The 16,066-nt window shown below is 45.1% G+C and overlaps 1 protein-coding gene across 2 annotated transcripts in view; it reads left to right on the top strand.

The window, feature by feature from the left end:
* The window catches only part of SYT14 (synaptotagmin 14), a 558,522-nt gene that overhangs the window by 496,694 nt on the left and 45,762 nt on the right, over positions 1 to 16,066 (top strand). For both annotated transcript variants that reach the window (XM_063918291.1, XM_063918290.1), the window contains exons 5-6: positions 4,794 to 5,065; positions 8,858 to 9,310. In XM_063918291.1, the coding sequence (XP_063774361.1) occupies positions 4,794 to 5,065; positions 8,858 to 9,310 (725 nt within the window). The remainder of the gene's footprint in view (positions 1 to 4,793; positions 5,066 to 8,857; positions 9,311 to 16,066) is intronic.

Below are 16,066 nucleotides of genomic sequence, written 5' to 3'. Positions count from 1 at the left end.
TCCAAATTCATCTTTTATTGGACCTACATTCTCCTTTTTTAACCTTTTACTGTTTATGTATTTAAAAAAACTTTTTAGGATTGGTTTTACTCTCTATAGCGATTTGCTTTTCGTTTTACAATTTTAGCTGCTCTTATTGCTTTTTTTGCAGGTTTTATTGCATTCCTTGTAGTACTGGAATGACTCCTCCTTTCCATTAGATTTAAATGCTTTGAAAGCACGCATCTTTTTATCCATTTCTTCTTTGACCTTCTTATTAAGCCACTTTGGTTTGAGTTTGGTACTCCTGCGTTTACTGCCCATGGGAATAAATTTGTGAATATTGCTATCTAGCAACCCATTTAAAGCATCCCACATTTCTGAAGTGTTCTTGCTATGAACCAAAACTTCCCAGTCAATGTCGTTTAGTGCACATCTCAGCATACTGAAGTTAACCTTCCTAAAGTTAAATGTTTTGGTTGATCCCTTATGGCTCTGTTTCTTGAAACAGATGTCGAATGTGATCATATAGGGATCACTGTTACCCAAAGTCTCCCCAACTTTAGTGTTTGATATAATGTCCACATTATTAGATCCATAGTAGTTTTACCTCTAGTTGGGTCCTCGACTAATTGTGACAAGTAATGATCCTTTAACGTATTTAGGAACCTGTTGCCCCTAGCTTTAACACATGAATCGTTACTCCACTTTCTATCAGGATAATTAAAATCACCAATCACTAGGAGGTCCCCCAATCCCGCAGCTGTTTTGATTTGCTGCAAGAGTTGTTCTTCCCCATGTATGCTAATATTCGGCTGTTTGTAGCACGTGCCTATGACTAGTTTTTTTTTTTGCATCAATACCCCCACTTTAGATTTCAACCCATAGTGACTCCACATTGTCATCTTTTTCTTCCTTCTAACAGTGACCCAGCTAGCTACCCGATTATCCTTGTCTACCGGTGTCCCTCCCCCTGCAACTCCTCCACCATTCTATCTAAACTGTGCTTGAGGTTATGAATATCTCTCAGTCGTGTAACGGTCTGCTCTAGATCAGTTACCTGGGCTTCCAGGGCAACCATTCGCACACATCTCTTGCATATGTATTCGTACTGGGTCAGCTGCTCCAGGTGCGCATACGTCTTGCACGACACGCACTGAGTGAGATTCTCAATCACGGCCCCTCCAATTTGTTTGCAACTCTAACTCCCTATTACCTTCCGAAGAACAATGCAAAACAATACAAACTATGCAATACGATATTGACTATGACCTAGCTGTGAAGAGAAACAATGGGGCAGATGTATTAACCTGGAGAAGGCATAAGGAAGTGATAAACCAGTGATATGTGCAAGGTGATAAACACACCAGCCAATCAGCTTCAAACTGTTAATTTACATATTGGAACTGATTGGCTGGTGTGTTTATCACCTTGCACATATCACTGGTTTACCACTTCCTTATGTCTTCTCCAGGTTAATACATCTGCCCCAATATTCACAACACAACAGAAATAGCCAATTCAATCACATACACAATAAAGTCGGTAATCAATACTTATCTGAGTGGGCCCTCTCCTGCGTCACCGCTACCCCTCCTTGCAGTTGCTCCAGCTCTCTGCACCTCCTTCTCACTTGCTGCCGTGCACCTGGCTACCGGCACCTACTTCGTCCACAGTCCGCAGACCTCTCTCACGCAGGCTGTGGCTGCAGCAGCACACTCTCACTCACCCAGCATCAGCAGCCCTCATACCCCTTCTCTCCCCCAGCAGCACACTCTCACTCACCCAGCATCAGCAGCCCTCATACCCATTCTCTCCCCCAGCAGCACACTCTCACTCACCCTGCATCAGCAGCAGCCTTCACTCACTTTCTCTCCCCCCGCAGCACACTCTCACTCACCCAGCATCAGCAGCCCTCATACCCTTTCTCTCCCCCAGCAGCACACTCTCACTCACCCAGCAGCAGCAGCCCTCATATCCTTTCTTTCTCCCAGCAGCACACTTTCACTCACCCTGCATCAGCAGCAGCCTTCACTCACTTTCTCTCCCCCCGCAGCACACACTCACGCAGCAGCCCTCACACACATCCCTCTTTCACACACACGGAAACGTGGCCCTCTTACACAATGCAGTAATGGCCCTCACACACTTACTTGCTCACTCACTCCACTAGCAGCAGCGGCCCGGCAGTGGTAGGGCCCTCACACTCACTCACCCACTCTCACTCACTCCTACACACACACCGGAGGCAGCAGCAGCGATCCTCTTGCTGCACGCTTTACTGTACTCAGCCTCCGCTTCCCAACTCCTGGCTTCCTCCTGCGCGTGCGTGCACTCGTCACTTCCGGTTAGCGGCTCCGTCCTCCGTCCTCTCTGTTACTATGTTACCTACCCACACACAATACCCTACCCCTGTAGGCGGCGACTACCTGATCGCAGGGATGCAAAAAATGCACCCTAGAGATCAGGTCTAACTTACTCCCGAAATACCGACAACACAAATCTCACAACCGAGATACCAACATCGACAAATGACTGACAATCCACATATCAACATAAACAATATATATCGACAGAACAGCAAACCAACAACACCAAAATACAGATTCTCTCAAAATACCGACATACTAATTTAAAACCCAAACAAAAACAAAAATTGCTAATACTGACACAGACCTAACACTGATAATTTATATCACTGACACACACTATAAATCAAGACAGATCAGAATACCGAAACAGGAAAATACCGACATTAGCAATACCGACACCTAAACATTACGACATATCACATAACATACAAAACAAAATACCAACATCCTTTATCCCGACAGTCCCAATCCCAGCAGCACACCAGCAGCCGCAACACCGATACCCCATAATACCAACATGGATCCCAACAGTCCCAATCCCGAAAGCAGCCACTATAACGAAACCCACAATACCGACATCCTAATTCCCAACAGTCCCAATCCCGACAGCACACCAGCAGCCATAATTCTGACACCCCACAATACCAACATCCTGAATCCCAACAGTGCCAATCCCAAAAGCAGAACAGACAGCCACAATGCTGTCTAGTAAAATACCGACAGCTACAATACCGAAAATGACAAAATACCGACATAGCAAATCCTCACTGTCAAGTCGAGTAGTTGTAATTCAGAGAGCATCAGCCCCTGATTGTGGGTGTCGGTATAGTGGCGGCTGTTGGGAATTAGGATATCAGTATTGTGGGTGTCGGTATAGTGGCGGCTTTTGGGAATTAGGATATCGGTATTGTGGGTGTCGGTATAATGGCTGCTGTCGGGAATTAGGATATCAGTATTGTGGGTGTCGGTATAGTGGCGGCTTTTGGGAATTAGGATATCGGTATTGTGGGTGTCGGTATAATGGCTGCTGTCGGGAATTAGGATATCAGTATTGTGGGTGTCGGTATAGTGGCGGGTTTTGGGAATTAGGATATCGGTATTGTGGATGTCGGTATAGTGGCTGCTGGCGGGAATTAGGATATCGGTGTTGGGGGTGTCGGTATAGTGGCTGCTGTCGGGAATTAGGATATCGGTATTGTGGGTGTCGGTATAGTGGCTGCTGTCGGGAAGTTGGGAATTAGGATATCGGTGTTGTGGGTGTCGGTATAGTGGCTGCTGTCGGGAAGTCGGGAATTAGGATATCGGTATTGTGGGTGTCGGTATAGTGGCTGCTGTCGGGAATTAGGATATCGGTGTTGTGGGTGTCGGTATAGTGGCTGCTGTTGGGAATTAGGATATCGGTGTTGTGGGTGTCGGTATAGTGGCTGCTGTCGGGAATTAGGATATCGGTATTGTGGGTGTCGGTATAGTGGCTGCTGTCGGGATTGGGACTGCCGGTAATTAGGATGTCGGTATTGTGTTATGTATGTTATGTGATATGTCGGTATGTGTTGGCGATGGTATTGTGATTGTCAACAGAATGTTAGTGTCTGTGTTTGAACACTGTCATTATAGTTATCTGTCGGTATTCAGACCATATCTGCATAATGGTCTGTCGGTATCTTCACATACAAGATTTTAGCTTGTCTACATTAAATAAATGTCGGCATACTAACAATAGGAATAATGACTGTCGGCAATCCAACATTGTTGGTATTTTGATCTACGGTATTGTTAACTTCAGCGTTTTGGTGTCGACTCTTTAACGGCTGGTATTTACTTTGCCGGCAAATCATACCCAACCCAAAAATGTATACAGATTTTTTTTCCTGAAATCGCAGCTTAATACGTCTCGCTTGCAAAACTTTTGTTTTTTCTTTATCTAAAACCTCCTAAGTTCTAAAATATCTCTCATTTATGTACAAAGCCTCTCTGATCTATTATCACTGGCACTAAATGCTTCCCCATAATTACACCTTATGCTATGCACCATTCTGTCTAATGTTGCTTTATTGCAAGAGAAATTCTTCAACAGTTCCAATTCCCAGCACTGAGGACTGAAGATGTCACTGCTTTTAGCGAAGTCTGCCCCTGAGACATGTCAGTCCACATCTGGCAGACTGAAGTATCCGGTAATGATTGCCTCTGTTAATTGCTATCGAAGTGACGTTATCTATTAGCAGCTTGTCCAATTCCTCTCCTTGTCGTGACGGTCTACCCAGTAGACTGCTGTGATTTGAGTGACATCCTTCTCACCAGTTTCTATGGTTATACAGAGTTATTGTAATGCTTTGTGTTGCAGCGGCTTTCAATGTGTATTGCAGCACTTGAGAAACATCCATTTCTCAGAAACCAACACGTCTGAAACAGCATTGAGTTAATTATGGATTTGCTTATTTACAGCTAATAGCATCCAGAGAATGAGAAGGACACCGCCACTTGATGAGCTGCAGCCCCCACCTTACCAAGACGACTCCGGGTCACCTCGCCTTTCATGTACGCCCTCTGAAATTGGCGACAGTAAATGTCAACTTTCCCACTGTAGCAATAGCCCCCGATACTCCTATAATAAGTGCCCCAGTGAGGGAAGTATGGGGCAAGAAATAGAGAGCTTCCAGAACAAAGGGTACGAGGAGGACGTCCCGAGTGATAGCACTGCTGTTCTCAGCCCAGAGGTATGTAAAACACAGGGGCGTCTATGTGGTGGTAGAAAGAATGAATGGTGTCTAATATCCCATAGCACCCAAAAAGGTACTAGCAGTTAAGTGTAGTCTTACTATAGGCAGATTTAACAATGAGTGATATTCTTGTTATCACTCCTTACGAATGTTAAATGGTGCTCCAACCAATCAACTTCTGTCTTTTTTCACATGAAAGCTAGGAGCTGATTGGCTGGAGCACTGTAAAACACTGCTCAGCCTGTCATTCGTCATTTAGCCCACCCCCCGGACTCCCATTGGTTTCACAGTAGTCCAATTGGGGAGGGGGGGGGTTGAATGACGATTGACAGGCTGAGCAGTGTGTGCCATGCTGCAGTGGCTGCTGAATCCCAGGGAAGGAAGCCAGGACATATGTTACATACACTTCACATGTACGTTCATATGTCAGCTCCCTGTTGCACACTTTGGATGGCGCTGCAGCAGCCACTGCTGGTATGGATCATTTCATTTCTTAGCAAAACAACCAAATGTTTATATTTAGTTTCTGTACTAGAGTGGTGTCATAAACGCCTCCATTACAGTAAAGTTTTTATGGATATCCATGCTTTAGCACAGGTGACTAAATTAGTACCTCAGTCCTTTTGATTTAACCATCTGGATTCAAGCATGGATATCCTTAAAACTTGTACTGTAATGGCGGAGTTTAGGAAATTCTGTGCTATGGGTTTGAAAGTAATGAAGTGCAAAAGAAAACTCTCAAAGAAATACAAATATCTATAGATTACATAGGGTAAATGTAATAGGGTGTGAGTTGTCGGAGGTGCAGGACTTTGGAACGAGAATGCCCGTATTTTAAAAGCAGCAATCATTTACAAGCCATAAACCAGGAAAGGCAGTTCCGCAGAGCTGCAGAGTTCCGTAGATACGCTGTGTTTTGCTTTTACTTTGCATTGTATTTGTACATTTGTGTTCAGTGGAATTAAGCAAAGTTGAACAGGGCTATGATAATGGGTGGTGCTGTGTAGAATGCCTAGGACTAGGACACTAAGGGGTACATTTACTAAGCAGTGATAAGAACAGAGAAGTGAGCCAGTGGAGAAATATCCCCATCAACCAATCAGCAGCTCTGTATCATTTAATAGTATGCAAATTATAGATGTTACTTCCGTGCTGATTGGTTACCATGGGCAACTTCTCCACTGGCTTACTTCTCCGCTCTTATCACTGCTTAGTAAATGTACCCCTAAAGGCCAAATTCCTCATTTTGTACAGAAATAATGTAGACACTTGTGAATGATCAGGAATAATGTCCCTCTTTGGAATCAAATTATCCAATTCATACATGTAATAACTAGCATTTATATAGCCCTAACATCAGCTAGAAAGTACCTCATACATAACATAGGTCCTAAGTGTAAGGGGTCCACATGACTGGGTCGTGTCATCATCTAAATCCAACATGTTGGAAATCTTCAATTTGACGATTCCGACCTAAAAAAGATCGGAATCGACAAGTCAGGGATTTTGAACACGTAGGAATTTTCCATTCCCTCGAGAAAACACCAATCATCAGAGTCTGCCAAGCAGTGGGTTGGATCATGAATCGGCGGATCGAATCGGCATTGGGGAATTGCCAATTAGAGGTACAGTATGGCCAGCATTACTCATCATTTTTATCAATATAAACATCACAACTGTACTGTATGTTGGTGCTTTGCGCTTTCTTCAGAAAACTTCCAACACTGTACTTATGAGATGCAGGGTACAGTAATGTGATCGTTCTCTGCACTCTGTCCAGTTAGATGAGGTAAAACATTGGGTGCGAAAAATGTACATTTTCCGTTTTTCCCGATGTTTCACTGATAATTTTTTACAGGCTATCCAATTAGATCACCCGTCAGAAAAATTAATTTTCTCACGAAAAAACACAGGTTCGTCTGCATGGGGCAGGTGAAACAAAATCCATGATAAGCTGCGTATCGTGACGGCTTATTGGGGCTAATTGGATAGCCCCCAGCGAGACAATTACCCGCGGTCACTGACTGTGGGTAATTGGATATCCTAAAGTGTCCCTGATACAATATTACTTAATATTTGTACAAGACTAGAAGTCTGAGCGTTAGAACATTTTAAAATCTCCAGAAACACTACAGCGGTGCAATGCACAACAAACACATCTGACCTAAAGGCGCGTTGATATAGCTGCAAGCTCAGTCCTCCTGTATTTTATAGGTCACCTAGTTATAGCAGCTTACATGCCTATGTTTCCTACCTCTATATTACATTTAAGCACAACTAATATGACATAACATCTTTATATAAGATGCACACTGTCATAGCTCAACTCTACTTAAGCTTGTTACACTGGTGCATTTACCTCCTCTTCTGTCACATACATAAAATGATATATATGTGACTTTGGGGTCTATTTACTAAGACTTGGATGGAGATAAAGTCACTGGAGATAAAGTACCAACCAATCGGCTCCGAACTGTAATTTTTCAAACACAGTCTGTGACTTAGCAGTTAGGAGCTGATTGGCTGCTACTTTATCTCCAGTGATTTTATCTCCATCCAAGGCTTAGTAAATAGACCCCTAAGATTGCTATTGATATGAGCCAATATGACTCAACATACATAGCATACTGATCAATAAAGAAGTTTTATGCTTGTGTGCCCTGCTACACATCTCCAGTCCAGAGTGATGAATATGTCCAGTCTCTGGGATGCATTAATGTCCAGTGATGGGATTCCTTACTTGTTATTCAGTGTGCTACACGGGACAGCTTGGGTGGATGTAAGCCATTCACTCCATAAGCCTAGCCGGTGAAGCAGTGGTAGCACAAAACATTACCGGAATCAAATAAAAGGTGTTAGGAAAGATTATAGAGTAGCTGCTAATAAAATGTAAAATGTGATAACAATAATTAATATTATAATTAATATATAATACTATATAATAAAAGTCTTATTGTTTGGGCTAATTCAGTAGGAAGAGTTAAACGTGTTTAATCAGAGGTCTATGTGTAGTCTGTCACCAGCTTCCCTCTGTAAATGTCAAACGGAGTTTCCAATGCATTCCTCCAACTCACAGTGCGTAATATTGTCTATATAGCATGAAATGTAGTCTATACAACGCTGTAGAAGAGGTACATTTGACATTAAAAAGGTGCTGTCACCAAAGAGATTTTTTTTGTATTAAGTGGATAATCAAATAAATGTATATAAATCTGTACACTACTTGCCTTATATGAGATGTCCCCTCTATGTGACAAATCTTGGATCCTCGGCATAACTTGTAATTTACTAACCCCCCTCCCATGCTTTTCACTCTCCAACTTTGCAAACTGTAAAACAGCCCTTGGTGCATACATTCACACCCAGCACTTTATTTAATAATAGCCGAATACTTCTCATTTCCGTACCCAGTGCAGATTGCCAATCTCTTTCTGTGCTGCAAATTCCCAAGCTATGTAAAGTGCCCCAAGGCTATAACACTAATTCAGGGCATACTTAACAGTCAATTTTGACGTATTCTTAGCTCAGGGGAAAAAAATGCTACAACATATTATATGAATTTCGATAAGGTTTATTTCCAGGTGTTGCTATCTGGTCACTGTTATTTTGTTGGCTTAAGGTGCATGTAAATGCATTGGATTATGTTAGTCTGCTCTATTTAGCTGTATTACTCTCAGTGTACAAGACATTGTCATGCATAGACATGGAGATTGTCTTATATTTTCTAAAAGATCTGAAAGCTAATGGAATAAATAAATTTGTACTTTTTTTTTCCCATTTTTTTGGTAGGATTTGTCAGCCAGAGGATCATCTTCACAGCTTCCTAAATCTTTTGATCCGGAGCCAGTAGCTAAATACGGCACATTAGATGTAACTTTTGACTATGATTCACAAGAGCAAAAACTTCTTGTTACAGTGACAGCTGTCAGCGACCTGCCCACACACAACAGGACTGGGAATAGTAACTCCTGGCAGGTCCATCTTGTTCTGCTACCTATGAAGAAGCAGAGAGCCAAGACAAGCATCCAGAAGGGACCTTGCCCAATGTTCACAGAGACCTTCAAGTTTAATCATATAGAATCGGAAATGATTGCAAATTATGCCGTGCGCTTCAGACTATACCTAGTACGTCGTATGAAAAAAGAAAGGATTGTTGGGGAAAAGGTTTTTTACTTAACAAAGCTGAATCTCCAAGGAAAGCTATCGCTCCCGGTGGTACTGGAACCTGCGTACAGTCTCTCGGTAAGTACGGAGGACCTGAAACCTGCAAAGGATACATGATCATTAGGAATGCACCAAACCAATATTCTAGAATTCATCTGCATACTGAATCCGTTACAAAAAGAAAGACTAAACTGAATTTAAACTAGAGGTTGCGTAACACGATTGCGTAACAGTACTTTGTTCCCATCCCTTCTCTACTCAGCACCCCCTGCCTGTCCTAAAGGTGCCCATACACTAGACGACCTGTAAACGATGCATTCCCATTAATGATTTCCCTTGAACTCCCCTGGCAGCTCCCCGGCAGTCCTGGGCAAACGATATAGTACAATACACATAAGATATATCTTAAGATCTGGGAGTGGCTACATCCAGGAGTATACTGTGGCTGACGATAGCGTCAGATCTTCCCTGCAGCAGGGAAGATTAGAAGCTCAGACCAACGACCAGCGGAACCGCGTATTGTGATCGTTATCATTCACAGACACTGAGCGATCTGCACTATTATGAACGATTTGTAGTTCTGATCCGTCGGAAATGCCTAAATCGCTCATTATATCGTCTAGTGTATGGGCACTTAAGGGAGGACAAGGCCTGATATAACAGGAGTGTTGTCCTGAAACAAAGAAACTGAGGTGCTGATTTATCAATGGGTGAAAATAGTAAATGAGGAAAAGGAAATTTCTGTGAAAAATGGACTTGATTCAGAGGAGGACGCAGTAGCGGTTTTGGATGCAAGGTGCCGATGGTTTCAGGTTGCACTACACATCTGTCCTGATGGTTACCGCACAAAGATGCAGTTTTGGCAGGCATTTCTGGGTGGTAACAGGGTGTGGCTAGTAACAGGGTGTGGCTAGTCACACATACAGGCGTGTCACAGTCAGCGACTGACACCGTAAGCAATGTTCTGAAGGAGAATCTGCACCTCCAAAGGGCTGGTGCAGTGTTCGATGGTGCGTCTTAATATGCACCTCGGCGGATTACTGGGTGTGGTCGTCTCAGTAGAAAGACCATGGCCGTGACATTAGCATAAAGACGCAGCAGCAGCAAAAGACGCAGTCGCTGCAACGGCGCTGCTATACTCCTGGCCAGTGTCACAGAGGCAGCTAATTACTGCGATGACACTGCTATATGTCGGCGCTGCTATACTCCTGGCCAGTGTCACAGAGGCAGCTAATTACTGCGATGACACTGCTATATGTCGGCGCTGCTATACTCCTGGCCAGTGTCACAGAGGCAGCTAATTACTGCGATGACACTGCTATATGTCGGCGCTGCTATACTCCTGGCCAGTGTCACAGAGGCAGCTAATTACTGCGATGACACTGCTATATGTCGGCGCTGCTATACTCCTGGCCAGTGTCACAGAGGCAGCTAATTACTGCGATGACACTGCTATATGTCGGCGCTGCTATACTCCTGGCCAGTGTCACAGAGGCAGCTAATTACTGCGATGACACTGCTATATGTCGGCGCTGCTATACTCCTGGCCAGTGTCACAGAGGCAGCTAATTACTGCGATGACACTGCTATATGTCGGCGCTGCTATACTCCTGGCCAGTGTCACAGAGGCAGCTAATTACTGCGATGACACTGCTATATGTCGGCGCTGCTATACTCCTGGCCAGTGTCACAGAGGCAGCTAATTACTGCGATGACACTGCTATATGTCGGCGCTGCTATACTCCTGGCCAGTGTCACAGAGGCAGCTAATTACTGCGATGACACTGCTATATGTCGGCGCTGCTATACTCCTGGCCAGTGTCACAGAGGCAGCTAATTACTGCGATGACACTGCTATATGTCGGCGCTGCTATACTCCTGGCCAGTGTCACAGAGGCAGCTAATTACTGCGATGACACTGCTATATGTCGGCGCTGCTATACTCCTGGCCAGTGTCACAGAGGCAGCTAATTACTGCGATGACACTGCTATATGTCGGCGCTGCTATACTCCTGGCCAGTGTCACAGAGGCAGCTAATTACTGCGATGACACTGCTATATGTCGGCGCTGCTATACTCCTGGCCAGTGTCACAGAGGCAGCTAATTACTGCGATGACACTGCTATATGTCGGCGCTGCTATACTCCTGGCCAGTGTCACAGAGGCAGCTAATTACTGCGATGACACTGCTATATGTCGGCGCTGCTATACTCCTGGCCAGTGTCACAGAGGCAGCTAATTACTGCGATGACACTGCTATATGTCGGCGCTGCTATACTCCTGGCCAGTGTCACAGAGGCAGCTAATTACTGCGATGACACTGCTATATGTCGGCGCTGCTATACTCGTGGCCAGTGTCACAGAGGCAGCTAATTACTGCGATGACACTGCTATATGTCGGCGCTGCTATACTCCTGGCCAGTGTCACAGAGGCAGCTAATTACTGCGATGACACTGCTATATGTCGGCGCTGCTATACTCCTGGCCAGTGTCACAGAGGCAGCTAATTACTGCGATGACACTGCTATATGTCGGCGCTGCTATACTCCTGGCCAGTGTCACAGAGGCAGCTAATTACTGCGATGACACTGCTATATGTCGGCGCTGCTATACTCCTGGCCAGTGTCACAGAGGCAGCTAATTACTGCGATGACACTGCTATATGTCGGCGCTGCTATACTCCTGGCCAGTGTCACAGAGGCAGCTAATTACTGCGATGACACTGCTATATGTCGGCGCTGCTATACTCCTGGCCAGTGTCACAGAGGCAGCTAATTACTGCGATGACACTGCTATATGTCGGCGCTGCAATACTCCTGGCCAGTGTCACAGAGGCAGCTAATTACTGCGATGACACTGCTATATGTCGGCGCTGCTATACTCCTGGCCAGTGTCACAGAGGCAGCTAATTACTGCGATGACACTGCTATATGTCGGCGCTGCTATACTCCTGGCCAGTGTCACAGAGGCAGCTAATTACTGCGATGACACTGCTATATGTCGGCGCTGCTATACTCCTGGCCAGTGTCACAGAGGCAGCTAATTACAGCGATGACACTGCTATATGTCGGCGCTGCTATACTCCTGGCCAGTGTCACAGAGGCAGCTAATTACTGCGATGACACTGCTATATGTCGGCGCTGCTATACTCCTGGCCAGTGTCACAGAGGCAGCTAATTACTGCGATAACACTGCTATATGTCGGCGCTGCTATCTAACAGATAGCACGCCGATATGAGTGGGCAATGTATGAGCATCGCTGACCGTTCCGAAACCTGCAGTTGTCGATTTCGACGTATTGCGACGAAAGTACGTGTTTGGGAAAAAAGAAACGAAAAAAAATGCCCAGTGCTAACAGAGTCTCAGGGGACCTGGCGGCTCACCCGCGCCAAGTATCTCACATCACATGCTGTATTGGGGCTAATTATATTAGGACACATCTGTAACATGGCTTAAAACCATAGAAAGAAATAGTGTACTTAGTAAAAGTTGCAGTATGTATAAGCCTACAAAACAAAGTTGCCTGAAAGAGAAATCATGTCTATTGGGGGGAAAAAATGATTCAATTTTTCCCCATGCTCTAATGATAGGTACTCCATTCCTAGCTTTCTTAAATACCACATCTGCATAATCTAAAAGCCTATACAAAGGGATATGGTCAAAGCCCCAAGTAAAAATCTCATTATAGGCCTTCAATAAATAAATTCCATAATTCAGAAGAAGCCACTAAGCTCATCCTCCGTCAATAAAATAAATCACATTTGCATTTCAAAATAGTTTCTGGAGCGAAACCCGAGTGTGTCTGATTAGGTAACAGGTAATAACATCAGCGCTCATCATTCATCCGAGCCACTGCATGAGTGTATTACAGGGAGGTAGTGTGTGCGTGCGTGTGTGCGCATATGTGTGTGTGTGTGTGTGTGTGTGCGTGCGTGTGTGTGTGTGTGTGTTGCAAATGTACATGAGTTGAATATGCATGTACATGTTCATTCTAGGGAAATGTATACACTTGGCCATTTATGAATAATGTGTGCAGTTCCTATGGACACTATTAGAATAATGGTCATCGGCTTTGTACTGTGGCTCTATAAAAGCAGAAGGTATGTACATCTTTTCAGACTCCAGTATCAGCCTGCTGACCACAGAATGGGCGTACTTTACCAGGGCCAAAATAATAGCCCTGATCAGGTCCAGATAAGGGGCCACATGGGCCTGGCACTGATACTGATCCAGGGCATATACTGCGAGGAGGAAGAGCTGTGACCAGAGCTGTGTGAGTGTGGTCAGACCACCTATACCATCAGCCTCACTGTCACCCTAAGTACAGATGATCGTGGTTACACCTAGGTGTGAATGCGCCTTGTTTGCCACAATTGAGTGCATGCCCGGCATGCGCATGCGTCTTAATCGCACCCGTGCGACTAGTTACGCTCTCAGGCAGGTGAAACCAAATCCCGGAAACAGCTGAAAACGGGGCTGCGGCCACCAAAAGCACGCAGGTTTCACTGAACCTCTGTGTTTTCAGGAGGAAAGCTGCTTTTTTAATAGGCGATCCTAATTGGATAGTCTGTAAAAAAAAAAAAACCCCTGTTAAACATTGAAAAAAAGTGCAAAAAAAATGAAATTTTTTCACACCCAATGTTTTATCTCTTCTAATGTATAAGGCAATGGACAATAAAAATAGTACAAAATAATATGTGCGTGTTCACAGATGTGAAATCCCAACATGTAGGAGTGCAAAGGACTAATTAGGCATGATTATAATACTGATAGTCATATGGCCATCAAACAAAGAGAACAGCGGATACTGGTAGACCAAGTATGATGACAAAACAAGCAAGTATAGAAGTTACAATTAGATCAAATTAGAACTTAACAAAAGGAGGTTCGCTCGCACCCTCTTTCCCCCATGGTCACACTGAAATTGGCGGGTCACCCTCAACCATTCGCAGAAGATACCAAGAGGTGTTTCATAAGGAGTTTGGAATTTGAGTCTGAATGTCTGTGGAGAGGGTCCCAACAAAAATCGCCCACATTTCAATGATTTTCGGTTTTAGCCTTTAGCCTTTTCTTGCACTACCTCCACCCATGCCATGCGACAGAGGTAAAATAGTTTTGTTTTAAAATGAGATACAGTGTGGGGCTCAGGATGTATCTAAACCAGTAGCATAGGCTTTCGGGCAGCTGCGCTGACCGTCAGTAGTAGTTGTCTGCCTCGCTTTGAAATTTTAAGCTCTCTCGGGAGAATGTCAAATAAAGCCCATTCAGGAGTTAATGACACATACTGTAGTTAAACAAATGTTCCTGGGAGTAAATGAGCACTTGCATCCAAAACCTACAGATTAGTGGACATGACCATAAACAATGGAATAGATCGGCCTGGCTTTGGACACATTTGAAACAGGAGTGGGTTCAGTGGCGGAACTTGTGAGTTGTGGGCCCAGGTGCAAAACTATACTGTGGGCCCCCCTCTTCCATCCCACCCCAAGTTCACATAATGCTATATGGCATTGGATGTCAGGAAGAGGTACATGTTGATGCAGATGAAGCAGAGGGTGACGGGAATGAGGCAGAGACAGAGAAAGTGTTGAGAGGTAGAGAGTGCTGAGAGAGAGAGGGCCAAGAGATTACCAAAAGAGAGAGGATGAGCGGCACTTGCCACTTGTACTACTCTAGTATTGGTTTTTTCTCTAACGTCCTAGTGGATGCTGGGAACTCCGAAAGGACCATGGGGAATAGCGGCTCCGCAGGAGACTGGACTGGGCACAAAAGTAAAGCTTTAGGACTACCTGGTGTGCACTGGCTCCTCCCCCTATGACCCTCCTCCAAGCCTCAGTTAGATTTTTGTGCCCGACCGAGAAGGGTGCACACTAGGGGCTATCCTGAGCTTCTTAGTGAAAGTTTAGTTTTAGGTTTTTTATTTTCAGTGAGACCTGCTGGCAACAGGCTCACTGCATCGAAGGACTAAGGGGAGAAGAAGCGAACTCACCTGCGTGCAGAGTGGATTGGGCTTCTTAGGCTACTGGACACCATTAGCTCCAGAGGGACCGAACACAGGCCCAGCCTCGGAGTCCGGTCCCAGAGCCGCGCCGCCGGCCCCCTTACAGAGCCAGAAGCAAGAAGAGGTCCGGAAAATCGGCGGCAGAAGACATCCTGTCTTCACCAAGGTAGCGCACAGCACTGCAGCTGTGCGCCATTGCTCCTCAGCACACTTCACACTTTGGTCACTGAGGGTGCAGGGCGCTAGGGGGGGGCGCCCTGAGCAGCAATAAAAACACCTTGGCTGGCGAAAATACATCACATATAGCCCCCAGGGCTATATGGGTGTATTTTAACCCCTGCCAGATTCCACAGAAAAACGGGAGAAAAGGCCGCCGAGAAGGGGGCGGAGCCTATCTCCTCAGCACACTGGCGCCATTTTCTCTCACAGCTCCGTTGGAGGGAAGCTCCCTGGCTCTCCCCTACAGTTACTACACTACAGAAAGGAGTTAAAAAAGAGAGGGGGGCACTAATTAGGCGCAGTATAACAATACAGCAGCTATAAGGGGAAAAACCCTAGGGAGTCGACACCTGAGTGGATGAGCTTATGGAAGAAATATGTGACAGTGTCAGCTCTTTACAAAAGATTGATGACATGAGACAGCCGGCGACTCAGCCTGTGCCTGTCCAGGTGTCTCAAAAGCCATCAGGGGCTCTAAAACGCCCGTTACCGCAGATGGCAGATACAGACGCCGACACGGATACTGACTCCAGTGTCGACGATTAAGAGACGAATGTGACTTCCAGTAGGGCCACACGTTACATGATTGAGGCTATGGAAAATGTTTTTACACA

Source organism: Pseudophryne corroboree, chromosome 4 (genome assembly GCF_028390025.1).
Source record: "Pseudophryne corroboree isolate aPseCor3 chromosome 4, aPseCor3.hap2, whole genome shotgun sequence".
NCBI lineage: Eukaryota > Metazoa > Chordata > Amphibia > Anura > Myobatrachidae > Pseudophryne > Pseudophryne corroboree.
This window is presented reverse-complemented; position numbering and strand designations above follow the sequence as displayed.